General features: G+C 43.7%; 1 protein-coding gene across 6 annotated transcripts in view; it reads right to left on the reverse strand.

Moving 5' to 3' along the window:
• DOCK11 (dedicator of cytokinesis 11) overlaps positions 1-18,715 on the reverse strand; it is a 182,668-nt gene that overhangs the window by 30,832 nt on the left and 133,121 nt on the right. For all 6 annotated transcript variants that reach the window (XM_035725508.1, XM_035725510.1, XM_035725507.1 and 3 more), the window contains 6 exons: positions 17,994-18,109; positions 16,955-17,092; positions 13,109-13,291; positions 11,037-11,150; positions 8,240-8,455; positions 8,094-8,151 (listed from right to left, as the gene is read on the reverse strand). In XM_035725508.1, the coding sequence (XP_035581401.1) occupies positions 8,094-8,151; positions 8,240-8,455; positions 11,037-11,150; positions 13,109-13,291; positions 16,955-17,092; positions 17,994-18,109 (825 nt within the window). The remainder of the gene's footprint in view (positions 1-8,093; positions 8,152-8,239; positions 8,456-11,036; positions 11,151-13,108; positions 13,292-16,954; positions 17,093-17,993; positions 18,110-18,715) is intronic.

Genomic DNA, 18,715 nt, shown 5'->3' on the forward strand with positions numbered 1-18,715 from the left:
GAGGCTGGGGGGGGGGGGGGAAGAAGGAAGATTTAAGAGTCAGACTTCGTATTTAGGAGATTTCTCAGAATTCTGGGACAAAAAAAAAAAAAAAGATCAGGTATTGGGGCTTGGATTTTGCCAACTCCTCTTGTCTAAATGAAAGCTAACTGGACATACGCCATCTGGTAAGAGGCTTGATGGAGCGGGAGTTAACAAGTAAGCACCATGCTTCTGTGAGAGAATCAGAGAGAGACAGAATTCGGGCGAGGGAATATGGGGTCATTCTGAAGTCCTTCTTCAAGAATGGAGAAACACATTGGGGGCAATCAGTGGATTTCTGTGAAGGAAGGAGAAGCAGAAATGAAAATGAGATTGACTTTGACCCAATGGACTTTAGGGCCGTTTTTGTTCAAAGAAATTAGGTAATAAAAGATACTGAAGATAGGGCATGACACACTCCGTTTCTGAAGATAAGCATGCCTCAAATGGTCTGTGATAGACTTCTAGGAGCAGTCTATTCAAAGCGCTGGACCACAACAAGATAAAGAACCGGCACCAGAACGTAAATCAATACATTTTTTCCTTCTTCGAGGAAGTCTACGGGGGAACGAATGTCCACTGAATTAAATATGCTCAGTGACATAGCTGATTTACATTTAGGATAATATTCTTAGTTTGCTGTGGACCAGTAACAGGTCTCAGATCGGCCACTCTCTGGGTAGTGCATCAGGAGAATGTTTTGAAATCGAGGAGAAAATGTCCCACTTGATCACCTCTGTGAAGTCAAGAGCCAGGCAGGAGGGAAGAGGGCCCCCAAAACTTGAGCGAAGCGATAAGAGTGTAGTCCTCGACAGAGAAAAACCGTCAGTCCCTGAAGGCCTCTGGCCGCTAGGTCCATGACTAGGGAAGAAATTCCCGTCTGCTCTGAGATTTATTGATTCCCAAATCTAGGATTCTTCTAGAATGCTGTGATTTAGGGGAGGACAAAAAGAGGCACACTCCTATGCCTGAGATCAGATGAGGCTACAGCACCGCAGGAGAGAGGCTTCTGGTATATATTTTAAGTAGAAGGAGGGCAAACTATGTTTTGTTTGTTTTTTCTTTCTCAGAAACTGACAGGTCAACACCCACTTCGAAGTTCGATGTCTGCTTCATCTGGCAGAAAGCCTACTGTTATGGATTGCTAGCCTCGAATTCCACTATTCTTGGTAAGTGTGTTATCTTGATTCCTATGCCTGATGACGTAACTTTACCTAGAAGAGACTATAACCCCTTGTTTGCTTAATTTATTAGCACCCACCAAACTATCCAATGATGTGAGGACCCTTTTGGTTGTGAGGGTCTTTAAAATGCTGGAAAGATTTTCAGATGAAGCAAGTTGCTGCATCTAGAAGTGGCCAGTTGTATATACCCCAACAGAGGGAGGCATGCATTTCAGGAACCTCACATAGCCCTGTGTAGCATTACAGAAGGTGGTCTTCAAGAGTCTGCTATCGATCTTTCTGGTACATGACCTGGATTCCTGACCTTGCCCTTCATAGCTACAGCTTCTGGATTCCTGACTGCTGTCCCAGGGAAAGCAAGATGAAAACAGTCCAAGGACAGGCAACTACCCTGAGCACAAGTGATCCTAGGGGAAAAAAAAAAAGTGGGGAGGAGTTTGGAGGATGGGGCAGCAGTCCAAGCCTTGATAAAGTAAGACTGCTGGTCAGAAGAAGGCTAAGAGGTTGAGAGTCCTGAGAGGAGGGCAAAAGAGGGGAAAGGCTGTGATTGGCAAGGAATCGGGAAATAAAAAGCCTGTAGAACTTAAGCTATCAGACCCCGGGTACAAAGAGTTGAGAAAGGGAAGCAACATTACCCTATAAGGAATGAAAAGAACAGACTCTATGGGAAAGGAAATTCCTTTTTCTGGGTTGTTGGGGGAGCCCTCTAGGACGGAAGCTCTGTTGAACCTTGGACGCCAAAATGGGGGTGGAAGAATGCAGAGACTTGACGTTTGTCTTCCCGGGGCGGGGGGGGGGTGGGGGGGGGCTGGCGCACGCGGCGGAGAACAGTTGCGCCTGCCCTCAGGAAGAGAAGAAGGAGAGGTACATGAAGTCTAGCCTCCAAAGAAGGAGATGTAGAATATTTGGGGCTTCTCAGATAAAACAGAAATAGAGACATTTAGACCTGGTTTCTATTTTATATCCGTGGGGGTAAGAGTAACCAACACCCAATAAACATCACCACTTAGAGGTAACTTAGGTAAAAGGAAGAGAATGATAATGCCTAGGGTCCCTCTGGTAGGAAGAGCAAGAGCTTTGGCTGACTGAAAGAAGTGGGGGTGCGGGTGGCAGGGAGAACTGCACGTCTCCTTCCCCTTTCCAGTTCGGTGCCTGCAACATGAAAAAAAAGGATCTAGGTATAGGCCGTTGCTGGTCTTCTGGAGTCAGCCCCCCCCCCACCGGAAACGGGGGGGGGGGGGAAGGGCCCAAGCCTTTGCTTGTTAGGCAACCACCCAATGGGACAAACTAGTTTTTTTCCTTAAAAACTCTAAACAGGAGAACATCTGTCTTCAATATGTGAGCTGGTCGGTAGTATTTCATTTCATCTTGATTAAAAGAAGTGCTTTATAATGACTTCAAGAAAAATGGCATAGGAGTTTGAGAAAGCAAAATTTTTGCAATTGAGCTGTCAAAGATTTAAAATACCTTCTAACTCTCCTTCCCCTCTGTCTTCATGATCAAAGGACACTTAACAGTAGGAAGGTTGTGGAATTGCTCACTATTTTCATGAAGTAAGTCTGTCTTTAAGTGTTAATAAAACTTTTTTTTTTTCTTTTCTGCACTCAACTGTATACTTTTATTTACTGGGCAAATAATCCCGCTCTCATCTAGATCCTGAGGTTCTCAGACTGGATAACAGGTTAACGGATTAAGTTTTTAACTTGTGTTTTCAATTACTAGTCCGCATTGGTATAACTAGCATAGTTTAATCAGCTAATCACCAAAAGAAGGTGTTCTGGATTGTCGAAATGACTAAAGCCAAGGGTGGGGGGGGGAACCCTGAGGATTTTACTACTGCCATCATTTTGGAATCAGCTTTGCTAGTTTAAGCAAGTAGGATTTTCCAAGTTTAAAAATAGACGGCAGCTCTAAATAAATATGTAAACTCCTAAATTTAACATTACGTTTTGTTTAAAATGCTAAACATTTTTCCCTACTCTGAGAGGGGTCCCCTGATTTCCATGAAGGGTAAACTCTAAAAAACCTCGACGGGATTATGAAGTAAATATTTAAATGGGGGTTGAGCAAAATGGGTGAAGGGGTCCGTGGGAGATACAGGCTTCCAGTTATGGAATGAATAAGTCACAGGAATAGAACGTACAGCACAGGGAATATAGTCAATGATACTGTAACAGTGTCGTATGGTGACAGATGGGAGATACACTCTTGGTGAGCGTAACGTAATGTACAGAGAAGTTAAATCACTATGTTGTACACCTGGCACTAGTTTAACATTCTGTGTCAACAAGACTCAAATAAAAAAAAAAAAAGGTTTTTAAGCACCATTTACACTTACTGAAACATGTCACACTCTTTGGTGTTCAGGCTAGCTGCCTCAAGCTAATGTCCAAAAAAACCACAGCAATGTTTATATATATATATATATATATATATATATTAGTTGCTATTTGTCCAGTATTATATTTTTAAAGCTTAAGGATTGATAATGGAGATGAATAATTCTTGATTTTTGCTTGATTGTAGGGGTTTTGGACTTGTGGAAACAAATTCTAGGGAAATATTTTAATGTTTTTAACCATTTTCAGTGGACATAAAACTCTTATTGCAGATTTCTCTAATTAAAAAGAGGAGGTAGTATTAACCTCATTTATCTGAAAAATAGACCTAAAAATGTATCTGCGTGTTTAGAGTTCTCTTGGAATTTCAACATTTCACGGGCAGACCAGTGATGTAGGAAAAAAAAGTCTCAAATGGGGTCTTCTTTTGATAAGTGAGATTTTCTACTTTCAAACCACCTATGTACTAAAAGGAGAAAACTAGAGTATGCCAATTTCAAACACGGGGATTGTTAAAAAAATATTTCAGTATCAAACAGAAAGTGTTCATTTAAAATGCAGATTCATTCATAAGTAAAATGAATCTACATTTTAGTCATGACACCATGCTTGGGAAGGCTCTTTTTGGAAAGAGGGTCTCCCCACATGGGTGGTATTATATGAGGCAATCAAACACTGAGCCTTAGACGTGAAATGAAGGCCATATCGTTAGCTGTAGGAATTCTGGAGTTAAAAAACCAAACCAAAACAAAATATGGCTGTGTTCTCATAGACCAAGCCAGAGTGATAGGACTCCCACAAGACGGTTTCATTTTGCTCTCATGTTACTCATTCAACCGCCTTAAAGTAGCTTGGCCATTATGATAGATAGTGGAAGGTTTCTTTGCAATAATCCATCGCCGATCAGTTTTTTAAACCTAGCTCACTTGTTTGACTGCTTGAGTAGTTTTTACAGCAGGAGCCAGCAATATTGTTTTCAGAAAGGGAAGCTTTCTGGCAGGTTCTTCAATTAGACCTGCTGGATCCGAAGCCCTTCAAGACCATTGACTCCCTTTTTGTTTCTCACCCTCCCCCCTTCCCGGAGCCACTCCCCACCTCCCCGCCAGCTCTATTAACATAACTGATATATAACACTATGTAAGTTTAAGGTGTGTGTGTTGATTCAATATGTGTATATTGCAAAATGATCACCACAGCGGTGTTAACACCAACACATAATTACCATTTTGGGGGAGATGAGAATATTTAAAATCTACCCTCTCAGCAACTTTCAAGTATATAACGCAGTGTCGTTAACTATAATCACTGTGCTGTGCATGGGATCTCCAGAATTTATTATCTTGTAACTGAAAGTTTCTACCCTTTGACCAACATCTTCCCTGTTTTCCCCACCCCCCAGCCCCTGGCAACTACCATTCCACTCTCTGCCTCTGTGAATTCAGCTTTTTAGATACTACATGGAAGTAAGATCATACAGTGTTTGTCTTTTGCTTTTTGACTCAGTCCACTTAGAGAGCACCCTCAAGGTCCGTTCACATTGCCCAAACTGGCAGGATTTCCTTTTTCTTGCCGCTGAATAACATTCTATTGTGTATGTGTGCCACATCTTTATCCATTCATACGTATCCATTTCATATGTTTTTGTGTCATTAATTAGCATCTTTTCATTTCAGCTTGAAGAACTCCTTTCAGCATTTCTTGCAAGGCAGGTCTAGTGGTGATGAACTCCTTCAGCTTTTGTTTGCCTGGGAACATTTAACTGTCCATTTCTGAAGGACAACTTTGCTGGAAAGAGTGCTCTTGATTGGCAGTTTTATTCTTTCAGCGCTCTGAATAGATCATTTCACTCTCTCCTTGCCTGCAAGGTTCTGCTGAGAAATCCACTGAAAGCTTTATGGGGTTCCCTTGTAAGTTACAAACTTATTTTTCCTGCTGCCCTCGGATTCTTTGTCTTTTGATAGTTTTACTATAATGTGTCTTTTTTTTTTTAAAGATTTTATTTATTTATTTGAGAGAGAGAGAGAATGAGATATAGCACGAGAGGGAAGAGGGTCAGAGGGAGAAGCAGACTCCCCGCTGAGCAGGGAGCCCGATGTGGGACTCGATCCCGGGACTCCAGGGTCATGACCTGAGCCGAAGGCAGTCGCTTAACCAACTGAGCCACCCAGGCACCCTATAATGTGTCTTTAAAGCAGCTCTCTTTATGCTGAGTTTTTTGGGGGATCTCTGAGCCTCGTGAACGGGGGTGTCCAAATCTCTCCCTAGTTTTGGGATGTTTCTCAGCCATTATTTCTTGAAATAAAAGCTTTCTGTCTCCTTCTTGGAGAACTCTAAGAGTTCACGGGTTGTTTCTTTTGATGCTGTCCCGAAGATCACCCACATAGACTTCACTCTTTCTCATTCTTTTGTCCTTTGTTCTCCTCTGATGAGGTCATTTTAAAGGTCCTGACTTCTTCTCCCCCCCCCCTTTTTTTTTAAAGATTTATTTATTTATTTTAGAGGGGAGGACCCGGGGGAGAAGGAGAGAGAATCTCAAGCAGACAACCCACTGAGCATGGAGGCCACGTTCACAACCCTGAGATTGTGACCTGAGCCTGAACCAAGAGTCGGATGCTTAACCGACCGAGCCACCCACGTATCCCTTCAAAGGTCCTGGTTTCTAATTCACAGATTAGTTCTTCTGCTTGATCCATTCTGCCGGTAATGCTCTCGGTTGCATTTTTCACTTCATTCGTTGTATTCTCCAATGCCAGAATTTGTGTTTTCTTAAAAATTTCTATGTTTAACTTCTTGTTGTGTTCTTGTATTGTTTTCCTGATTTCATTGCATTGTCCTTCTGTTTTATTGCAGCTCATTAAGCTTCCTTAACACAGTTCTTTTGTTTTCTTGATGAGGTAAATTGCAGAGCTCCAGGTCTTTGGCGTCGGTTACTGGAAGAGGACTGTGATCCTTTGGTGGTGTCATGTTTCCTTTGTTTTTCCTGTTCTCTGAAGTCTTGCATCTGAAAGTAGCAGCCATCTCCAACCACCTTTACTGACTGACTTTGGGAAAGAAATACCTTCCATTTGCCCTGCTAGGGAGTCTACGGCTTTACCAGACCCACTAGGGATATCCTTGCTTCACACATCATGCTCCCCTTTGTGGCAGATTCCTTAAGCTTGTATGCCTTCTCTCCATCATGCAACACACCAGGTCGGGTGCTAACGGCTCCCTTTTGCTCTGTCAAGGGTGGCGCTAAAGCTCAAGTCTGTGGTCCCTTAGTGGCCTACAGATTCTGGATGGCTTTCTGGTCGTCTGCCAAAGCTTGCTCTCTCCACACATCAGGAGAACACACAGGGAGCTGGCTATAGGATAAAGGAGTATGTGGTTTAGATGCACCGAGTCCGGAGAGTGCCTGTGGGCTAGACGGGGCAGGGGGAGGGGAGTGGAATCCATGAGCTAAGTGTCCCTAGTGCCTTGTTGGCGGGGTTCTGAATGGGGCCTGCAAGGCAGCTAGTAGGATCCCTGTCTTTTTAGTGCCCTCTAGGAGTTCTATCTGCGGCACTCCCCGCCTCTTCCTGCTGCCAGTCATGCGGCTCATGAGCCAGGACTCTGGCGGGGCAAGAGAGAAATAGGCCCCTTTGGCTGGTCCTGTACTGCTGGGGAAGCCAGGTGCCCACTCACAGGCTCTCACTTTTTCCCACTGAAGAAATCATGGGCGAGAAGGTCTCTCTTGGCCCTGAGCTGTGCCACCTTGAGGAAGGGGGGGGGCATGAGTCAAGTCAAACTGGTCCTCTTACCCTCCCCAAGGCATCCGAATTTGTATCTGTTTTGCTCCAAAGGCATGCTAGAACTTCTCAACTGGACCCCAGGCCTTGCACCCAGGTCCTCTCATCTGCGGATGATTGTCTAAGGCAGTGTTCTCCAGGGGCTCTCAGACCGCAGCTGAGAAGGGCTAGGGCCAGCTAGGGGACCAAGGTCCGACTGCCTGTTATGTAATGTATGGGTGGGATTCCTCCCCAGGCCCCCTGGCACACAGTGCTGGATCCCACAGCTCCCGCAGAGGCACTGTTGTGCCGGATAGATGCCCAATGGCTGGGGGGGAGGGTATACAAACAAGGGACACCTTATTTGGCCATCTTGCGGATGTGCTGACTCCCTTTTAATACCAAAGTATTGGTGCATGAAAGTGGCTACAGAGATAGCATCGGTGGGCAGCTTTTGTGAAGTTGGGAGAGATGAGGGGAACACAAATGATCTCTATTAACCCGGGCTTCTCATGAGCCCTGAGAAGAATTTAATCGGTGGCAGTCTTCCAGGGAGACAGTCTTGAAAAAATAAACACTGGGCATCAGGCCTGGTCCTGTGCTATTTAACTTATTCTTGTACTCTTAGTGGAAGCAGAAGGCAAAATGAATAATCTGGTTTTCTTTTATAACAGCTTCTGTTTAACACGGAATGGGGCTAAACGTGAACATAGTTTTCGGAGCTCGATGACATCAAGCTACAAACATAAAAACTCTCGTGCTAATGGAAATCCTCCCTGTCTCTAAGAACAGAAATATCTTACTTTTTCGATGAAGAAACTCTGCAACCAAAGCGGCCACGTGGACATAACACATTGCTGCCTGAAAAAGGAGGACAAAGAGAGAACGGTCAGCCCGTGTTCCAGGGTTTTTGCAGGACTGTGCTTAGAACAAAGTCTTAAGTCGTCACCTCGGAAAAATCTCCATTCTTTATGTGAATCTTGGCCATGCTATCAAGCCAGGTTTTCCTGAGCTCTGGGGTGCTTGCATAGGACTTGGCTAAGCTATACTGGAGATCAATGAGCATTTCGGGATCTTTCTCATGCTCCTTCATTTGAGCAGTGGCCATAAGAACGGTACGGATCCTCTTGGTCAAGTCTTTGACTTCTGTGGGAAAAGCAGTTGCCTAATTTCAAAACAAACAAACAAAAAAAGACATTATTATCAATGTGCTCTAAGCCTTGGCATCCAATTCTGGGAATAACATGATTTATATTCCTGGTTACGGTTCTTGGTATTTGGTTCTTGGTATATTACATGTCTAAAGAGCTTTATTTATTTATTTTTTTAAGTAGGCTCCAAGCACAGCATGGAGCCCACCACAGGGCTTGAACTCATGACCCTGAGATCAAGACTTAACTGGGATCAAGAGCCGGACACTTAACTGACTGAGCACCCAGGGACCCCTAAAGAGCTTTAAATTAATTCTTTTTAAAATGTCCAACTAGCTCAGGCTTCAAAGGCTGAAGGCAGTATGCTCACAATACATAAAAGCATGGATTCTGGAACCAGACTACCTGCTCTGAACTCTAGCTTGCCCACTGTAAATTCCACGGCCACGGGAATTATTTGCCATTATTGTGTAATTTTAGTTACAAGAGTAACTAAAAATTGACAGCTTACTATGTATCAGGCGATGGTCTAAGTGCCTTACATGTTTCAATCTTTCCAGCAACCCTATGAAATAAGTACTGTTATAATTCCATTTAACCAATGGGAAAACTGAGGCACACCACAGTTAAATAGCTCAGCCTAAGTGTCACAGTTGGTTAAGTGGTAGGGACAGGATTTATGCCCAGACATCCTGGCTCCAGGGCTAGTCATCTCAGCCACTCTCCCACACAGACAAGCATACCTATCCCATCCACCAATTACCATATACACTCAGGTAAAAACCATACTGCAAACATTTCCATTTCTACAACTAAAAGGTTATGAATCACAGAACACTCTCAAGAATTTACTAGCGCCTCTCGGAGTGTTGTATTGTTCTCCAAACCCACTAAGTCACAGTTTCCTCTTATCCCAGCCACTATTAAGAAAGTACTATCACTTCCTCTTAACCCCAGTGGACTAATCACAATTACCTGTAGGATTCAGAGAAGATGAGCGAGGGACAAGTACAGGGGTTAGGGAGCTTCCCAATATGAATATAACCAAATGTGGAGGAAACAGTTCTTAAAAGTGCTTTCCTGATCCCTTTAAAAATAATAATTATGCCCAATATGGTTTTTTTTTAACTTTTATTTAAATTCAATTAGCCAACATATGGTACATCCTTAGTTTCAGATTAAAGTTTCTTCTTATACCCCAGTAGCAATTTTATTTACTGGGATAAAGGCACACCTTGTTGTTACAGGGTTTATTGGTGATAACAGCCCTAGAATACAACTAAAAAATGAGTCATGACAAAGAGTTCTTATCAAGGTCAGCCACAGTAGAGCTCGTTTCCACAGTAGAGCGCGTTTACTTTGAAAAAGATGCTAATCCAACTTTTACATAACATAGAATTAAGAATGGTAATAACTGGTAAAAATAAATTTCACGGTAGAAGATCCTAAATGACATAAATTGTTTCTGTGCTCATGGGATTAGTTGGAACATACACTGATCTCGCAGAGAACCAGTAGAACTGGCTGAAAAGCAAACTTTCCCAGCTGGAGAAGGGCTGGTACTCAGTGGGTTGTTTTGTTTTGTTTTGTTTTTTGTTTTTTGTTTTTTTCAGTCTAAGCAACATTCCTATGGGAATAATTTTTTTTGGTACATGGATTCTACGTGTCCTAAACATCAAGTATGCTGTGACTGGGAGCTTTTTTTTTTTTCCCTTCCAGTTTTTTTTTTATACAATATTGTTAAATTATCCTGGAGGATGGATGACCTTTCCCAAGAATGGGGATGATCCCTCTGGGAGGGAATGTCTTCTATTGGCAAAAGATTCTTCTTCCCTTGCACACATGCATCACTGAAGATCAGGACATGTTCTCCATGCAACAAGACAAATGCAGTTTTACAATGTTATGGGTTGTGAGTATACAGGTAAGAAAGAGGGATGGTGGTCAGGGTCTTGGGCTCAGCCTCAGCCAGCTGATACCTAAGAACAACAGGACTGGGCTTGGGTTTTCCAATACATATCTAGGGCAAGCCGTAATCAGTGAACGGAGGATTCCTGAAACCCAGTGCTTCAGTAACCAGTATCATAAATGGCAATAACTCTCAAAAAAGAAGGTTGCTGGAGTGGTGGGGGGGTGGGAGGGATGGAGTGGCTGGGTGATGGACACTGGGGAGGGTATGTGTTGTGGGGAGCCCTGTGTATTGCGTAAGACTGATGAGTCACAGACCTGCACCCCTGAAACAAGTAATACATTATATGTTAATAATAAAAAAAATAAATAAAAATTAAAAAGCCATCTGTTTTCTGAGCAAGTTTAGAAATCAAGCTCAGAAAAAAATTCCAATCCCACCAGCTGTAATAACTATGTATACACAGAAGAGTCATTCCTCCATCCAGTCGGATTAATTTTGAAGATGTACCACGTACCAGGCCGTGGTCTGGGTGCTGGAGACGCAGGGCTGTACAAGACAAAGCCCACGTCCTACACACTCGACACTATCAAGAGTTGTGAATCCAGTGACAGTGTAACGAGAGGACTGTAAGCTTCTCTGCCACGGAAGGTGGTTCTAGTCTACTCCCTGCAGTGAGAACATACCTTCATGGGTCTGTCACTGTTTGCAAAATTATTGATAATGAATAGAGACTCCTGAAATCGCGATCCTCCGCTTAGCGCCACGTCGGCTATCAGCTGGCTCACCGCGATTATGATCTGTGGGAAGAAGCACACACGGTTTCTCGAATGTCTTTTGAACAAATGCTGCTTATCTTCACCATTGTGGAAGCCCATAAGCACCCGTATGAAATGTTCCTTTTATAAAAATGCTGCACTGGGCACCTGGGTGGCTCAGTCGGTTGAGCGTCTGCCTTCAGCTCGAGTCATGGTCCCGGGGTCCTGGGATCGAGCCCCGTGTCGGGGGGTCCCTGCTCAGTGGGGAGTCTGCTTCTCCCTCTCCCACTCCCCCTACTCATGCTTTCTCTCTCAAATAAATGAAATCTTAAAAAAATTAAAATAAAATAAAAATGCTACACCGTTCCATCATAATCCGTTTTCTTCATACATGAGGGGTTTAAATTCTTCTAGTGAAAGAGCAACTTCAAAAGGTCACAACTGCAAAGTTTATTCAGCCTTTTCTTGGTTAGAGGCTAACAACTGTTCACAACTCCTAGCACAGCTAGAGCTAAAAGAGCTTGCAAGATCATGAACTGACACGACAGTGGTCGGGTCTCCTCTGGCTAGTCACCATGGCAAAGCTGGGAATAAATGGCATCTTTCTTGGATGGTTTCTCAGTGCCCTTCCCTAGTCAATTTCAGCATGCTGGACTCCCAACTGCAGCCCCTCAGCTCCCTTCCTGGTTTCTGACTCGGCTCTCTCCAGTTCAGATGGCCGGATACATTAGGGCCTTAGGGGGTGGTCTGAATCTCTCAAGCTCCCTTGGATGATCGCTTACGTGATTCATGCTCCGGTGTTGATGGCTGGAGGCTTTACCCCCACTCACGGGAAGCAGGGTTTTGTGGGGGCTGTGAGCACAGGCTCTAGAGTCGATTATTCACTGTGTGGCTTTGGGAAAGTTATGTCACCCTCCTGCACCTCACTGTCCTCATCTGTCCTGTGGGGAGGCTAACAATACCTACTTGATAGCGCAGTTATGAGAATGAGAGAGATCCTAATTATAATACTAGTTAACCCTTTATTGAGCACTTACAATGTGCCAGAGATGGTTTTAAGTCTTCACATTTATTAATGCACTTATATTTCCATAAACGACTTGAGAGAACGGATGCTCTGACCCCGAAGAATCGACCTTAATGGGGAATTTCAGGTACACTGGCACGGTTACTGCCAAAGTGTTTTGGGGAAGGCGGTCTTTAAGCGGTGCCTCATGAAAGCAAATAGCAGAAGCCCTAACAGGTAATGCTGGCCCTCATATCCCTAAGTAACCACGTGGCAGATTTTTATAGGAAGTATCTACCTCTATCAGATTTTCCCATTCCCGATGACGTTTCTAGAAAGCCACTTATGGCTGCTTCCCCGTTTCTAACCCAGGCTCCAATAAAACACCAATAGAACAGACTGTGGCAGGGAAGAAGATGGAAATACAACCAAGGATTTCCTAGAGGGCAAAGCTGCCTAGTGAGTCAAGAAGTCCCATCTGTGGTCTGGCTCAGAGTGGTTTCATCCAACAAGCAAAAGAAATGTAGACATTAAATGACAACTACCATGCACTAAGTGTCCCTTACACACATGCCAGGCACAGGGCCTGACATTACACACCCTTTCTGTTTGGCCCTCACAGTAACCCAGCAAGGTGAACCACACCTGCCTCATTTTACAGATAAGGCAAAAGTTGAAGACAGACTGAGTCCCTTGCCTAGGGTCACACAGTAAGTAAGGAGCTGAACTGGGATTTAAACCCAGGTAGGGGGGGCGCCTGGGGGGCTCAGTTGGTGAAGTGCCTGCCTTCTGCTGGGGTCATGATCTCAGGGTCCTGGGATCGAGCCCCACGTCGGGCTCCCTGCTCAGCAGGAAGCCTGCTTCTCCCTCTGCCTCTGGCCCTTCCCCCGGCTCATGCTCTCTCTATCTTTCTTTTTCTCCCAAATAAATAAATAACATCTTAAAAAAAAAAAAAAGAAAGAAAGAAAGAACAGGAGCTTTGATTTTCACAGACCTGAAGATGTGTCCTCAAAAAGGTTTTCCTTTTGGTATACTCAAAGTTGTTTCTCATCAGAAGGTACAAAAGTGCAGATGCTTCGTTCCTGGTTGAGCTAATCTTCGAGGTGCAGCACTTTAAAACCTCATAGCAAAATGCAGCACACATGTTCACCCTTCCCTTGAAAAAGGCTGAGGGAAACTAAAGAACAGTAAAAACATAAGTAAGTATCTGAAAACCCAATGACAAAAATCAATCAACTATCAAATGCCTACTATATTCTCACTCAAAACTACTGGGTGCTGGCGTGCCTGGGTGGCTCAGTCATGACCTTTGGCTTGGGTCATGATCCCGGGGTCCAGGGATCGGCCCGAGTCCGGCTGCTCAGCCAGGAGCCTGCTTCTCCCTTTCCCTCTGCCCTTCCCTGCCTCCCCTGCCACCGACCCCCCCCCCCCCAGCTCATGCTCGCTCAGTCTCTCTCACTTGCTCTTTCTCTCAAGCAAATAAATTAAACCTTTAAAAAAAAAATAACAGAACAATTCAAGTCCGTGTACAGGTCACTACAAAAATGTGTGGTACTGACTATAAATGCGACAGATCTGAGAAGAGCTCACGATGCTCTGGAAAAGATGACGAGTAGGTTCTTGATAATATGTATTAAATTAATGAATGGCTGAGATGATGAATGATTGATGGGTGTCGGTTTGGGCTCTGAAAATGGGAAGGACAATCTGCATTGCTTACTCTTCTGCTTTCTATTTAAAGAGTTCCTTACATTATGAACTCCCAAATGCTGAAAAAATTATACTGGGAATCTATCCATCAAGTAAAGTTGATCTTTTAACAAAATGAGGTAGAGGTGAAGTGTATACCCACAAACATATGCGCGTGCATCTTCTACTCATAAACAAGTGTTGAGTAAAATACATTTTGGCATTAGAAAGAGAGTACAAAAGTGATGCAAATCGTCAAAACAGCCAAGTGGCTATTACTCTGAAAATGTATTCGGTCTTCTTTGTGGAAGATAAACTGTTCATACAACATAGGCTGGTTACAATCTCCCATGCTTCCATGCCAAGGCAAGCAAGTAGTAAGTTGCTTCAAGTGTACACGATGGATTTTTTTCAGGGAGTGTGAAGCTAGAGCGCCAGTCAAAAAGCAGTCATTAAACATGCATTATCTGCCCTGCACGTTGGCACTTGGTGTTAAGGCGATAAAAAGGAGTAGATTCCTGGGACTCTTGGCTGGCTTAGTCAGTAGAACATGTGACTCTCGATCTCGGAGTCATGAGTTTGAGCCCCACGTTGGGTGTAGAGGTTACAAATTATTCCTTGGGAATCTTGAGTTTAACTAGGAAGTTCCACGTTACAGGAATCCTTTTTTTTTTTTTTTTTAGAGTAATCTCTACTCTAGATCCTTCCTAGAACTTATAATTACTATTTTATTTACTCGTTTATTTTCTTTCCCCAACCCCACTAGACTAGAAGCTTCATGAGGGCAGAGACTATGTTTCTTTTGTATCCCCACCATTGTATCTGTAGTACCTGGTACAGTGCCAGAGAAACGGCGTTCAATAAATATAGGATGGATGGATGGACGAATGGATGAATGGACGGATGAATGGGTGGATGGGTGGATGGATGGATGAGTGGATGAATGGATAGATGGATGGATGGGTGGGTGGGTGGGTGGGTGGATGGTTGATGACTCCAAATCTAGCTTTCTAACCCAGATCTCTCTCCAGAGCAAAGATCTATATATCCAACTGCCAATCCTAATAGCTCCAACTGGATGTCCTAAAGGCACCTTTAATCCAACATGTCCACAAAACAGAACTCATTAACTTTTACCCCAAATGTAGTCTTTTCTCTAGATTTCACATTACCCACCACACTTCACCATCCAATCAGCGAACTGATGACCAAATCCCATCAATTCAATTTCTTTACCATGTCTTATGTCTGCCTTTGACTCTCCACCTCCACTGTCACTGTCACTAATACTTGAGGTCCTCATCTCTTATCTAGCTTACTGTAGTAAGCCTTTTTCCTGCGTTTATTTAATATGGGCACCAATCCACCTTCCACACTACTTTTCAGAGTTTTTTTCCCCCCGCCCGCACTGATCTGCTTTTAATACAAATCCAATTGTATTGGTTGGTTTGGTTGTGTTGGTTCCATGCTCCCTGAGGGCTCAAAGACGAAGTCTAACTCCTAAGAGGAGTATATAATCATCTGGTTCCCATTAACCTCTTCAGTCTCATCTCTCACTCAGTCCATACTAAGTTCTATCTCTACAGCTACGGAGAAACTTGTGCTAAATTAGAACATTTCCCTCCTCCCGCCCACCCTCAGTTCCCTGTATAGACTTCTTTTATTCTAGCAGTATTTGTGGATGTGCCTACATATATGTATGTTTCCCTCTACTGGACAATAAGCCCTCGGACTGTATCCCTGACACAGTGTCTAACACCAGTAACTTCCTACCCGGTCACTGTTTATAGTCGATGAATTATTTCTGAATCTCTTTCCCTTAGTTGCTTATATCATGCTTGTGTTGAATTCAGTTCTCCACATACTTCTTTATTCAAAAATTATATTAAGGAGGGATGCCTGGGTGGCTCAGTGGGTTAAGCATTTGCCTTTGGCTCAGGTCACAATCCCAGGGCCCTGGGATCAAGTCTGGCATCACTGGGCTCCCTGCACAGCGGGGAGCCTGCCTCTCCCTCTTCCTCTGCCCCTCCCCCCACTCGTGTTTTCTCTTGCTTGTTCTGCTCTTCCCTCTCTCAAATAAATAATCTTTTAAAAAAATTATATTGGTGTGCCTGGGTGGCTCAGTCGGTTAAGTGTCTGACTTAGGCTCGGGTCATGATCTCAGGGACCAGGGATCGAGCCCCACGTCGGGCTCCCTGCTCAGCGGGGAGTCTGCTTCTCCCTCTCCCTCTGCCCCTCTGCTCGTGCTCTCTCTCTCCCAAATGAATAAAATCTTAAAAAAAATTTAAAATAAAAAAATTATATTAAGGAGTGGCAATTACAAAACAACCTTCAAATCCACCCAAGTTCCATATCGAGTAAATGCAATAAGCTACCACACAAATAATGATGACAAAAAAGTTTTCCAGGCTCAGCTATTCTACTACACAAATCAATTAATTGAATTTCTTTGTCTTGTCGGAGTTTCATACCAGAGTAAAGGCCTCGACTGTAGCTTTCCGTAATTGTAACTCCATCCTGGTTTATGATGCTTTTTATTACGTTTAAAAGCTATCAAAAACGGACCAGAAATAAATTTTGGCTATCTGTTTCAGTCAGATTTATTCCTAAAAGCCTGGTCTGAGGTTTGTGTTGAGATGAGGTAAGCAGCCTGAACATTTAGAACCCGCAGACACAATTGGCATTGGAAGGCAGAATTCATTCGTCCGAACTCGTATTGAGTGCCTACCATTTGCAGGCTATGATACAAGACCCTGGGGTTAGACAACCTGGACTCCGCTTTCCATGGGCTTTTACAGGAGCACGCAGATTAACTTCTATATCCTCGGCATGAGAGTACTTTCAAAAAGAAGCAAACTGGAAGAAAAACTGTTGAAGCTGGTAATCCGGAAATGATACTTTTCATAGGAGCCCGCTGAAAGGCGGAAGGAATGGCGACATGAAATAAAAAGCATGTTCAGACTTCACCGGGTTCTTGGTTGGGCCATCTTCGTGTATTTTGCTGTTCTGCACCCATACTTGCAAGGGGCCATACTTAACAGCTTTGTGACCTGAGGTTCGTGGATGTCATTCCAGGGGCCCGCATTGCCCGCTTACCTGCCTGCCACGCACGGAGGGAGCCCATTCACATCTATAAAGCTGTCCTCCTTACCTTACTGATGAAAGCTCGCAGTGAGGCAAAAACATGTTTCAGCGACACTTCAGACTGTCCGTTTTTAAGGAAAGCCAGATGAATATCAAATACTTTTTTCATTAACGGGTTGTGGCCGTCGTTATTTAAAAGTTGACTCTACAAAACATTAAAAAAAATACATTTTGGGGCACCTGGCTGGCTCAGTCGGGGAAGCGTCTGCCTTCGGCTTAGGTCATGAGCTCAGGGTTGTAAGATCCAGCCCCAAGTGGGCTCCATGCTGGGCGTGGGTTCTGCTTAAGACTCTCTCTTTCTTTCTCTCCCTCTGTCCCTCCCCTGCCCACTCTCTCAAAAAAAAGTAAACCTGGAGGGCTGAAGCAACTAACTGCATTACATAGAGAAGAGGGAAGAAAATAACTGATTGTAACTCAGGGGAAAGCAAGCAAGATTTTTCACTTTTGAGTTCTCCCACTGTTACGTTACGTGAGTTACATAATTTTTACTCTTCAAAGCACTCTCCTATTATCTCATTTTACTCCCTCAACAACCCTGCAAGATCATGGCTTTTACCTCCTTCTTTTTAAAATCCTAGCAATGCCGATTTGTGTTGAGAGGCAAACATCTGAGAAAAAGCGCTGAACGCCTGGCCAGGGAAGCCAGCCAGCCTGCCTGGGCATCGTCAAGCCTGACAAAATACCTCATCACCAAGGGTATTTGGGCAAACCGGTTCAATCTGAATTCGAGCTAAAAATTACTGGCTAGATTAATAAAAGTGTGACAGAAAACGGGTTTTAAACACACACACAAGAATCAAACAGCAGAAGTTCAGAGGTAGAAGGAAGCTTAAGAGCAAATGAGTCCAAACCCCTCCCTTTGTGGATGTGGCAAGGGAGTCTCCGTGAATTCCCAAGGTCACACGGTAGCCAAACAAGGTCTGTCATCCAAGTTTCCGGACTGTTCATTCGGGGCTTTTTCACTGCATTACGCCTCCTCTGACTAATTAGTTTGTGTATAATGTTTTCTTTATGACACCAACTGGATTCTGACTTCTCATCTTTACCTTGAAGCACTGGGTGAAAAATGAGATGGTATCTAGCACTGTTAGGCAAACTTCAGTAGCAGTGTTGCCTTCAAGAAGCGCCTGATGGAAAATGTCTGCCTCGGTTGTTGCAGAGCCTAAGATTAAAGAAAAAAAAAAAAAGTAAATGAAAACTGCCCAACGCAGAGAATCACGTGACAGTTTGGAATGATTTCCCCCCGCCCCCAACAAAGACTGAGAGAGAGATGGGCAAGAAGGAGGCTCTCAATATCCGCGGACCTAATGAGCTTCACTGTATTTATTCCTTAATCAAATATGATCCTGGTTAATCAATTCCACTCATTCTTACTTCAGCTCTGTATCAACAGCTCTGCAACACATAATTAGGTGTCTCCGCTCCTTTGGAGACAAGATTTCAGGGATAAACTTGGGCGATGTAACTAGGGGATAACGATGGTGATGTGACTAGGAGTAACAGAGGAAATTAGGTGTGCAAAAATGAGAAATCGTAGACAGTAGGTGACTTCACATACAGTGGTGCCCTATGGCCAGGTGTTTCTAATTATGCCAATGTTAGGGGACTTGTTTCTACATCAGAAGAAAAACAAAACATCTGGTCCAACCGAAGGAAGTAGGACCATTATATTTTTACAAGTGACAAGAGCAAAGCCGAAGGCTGTAAAACTTGCATTTTTTTTTTTTTTTAAAGTTCTTGAGCCTATTATTAGCTCAGGGTCCATCTG

Source organism: Zalophus californianus, chromosome X (assembly GCF_009762305.2).
Source record: "Zalophus californianus isolate mZalCal1 chromosome X, mZalCal1.pri.v2, whole genome shotgun sequence".
In the NCBI taxonomy this organism is placed as follows: Eukaryota; Metazoa; Chordata; class Mammalia; order Carnivora; family Otariidae; genus Zalophus; species Zalophus californianus.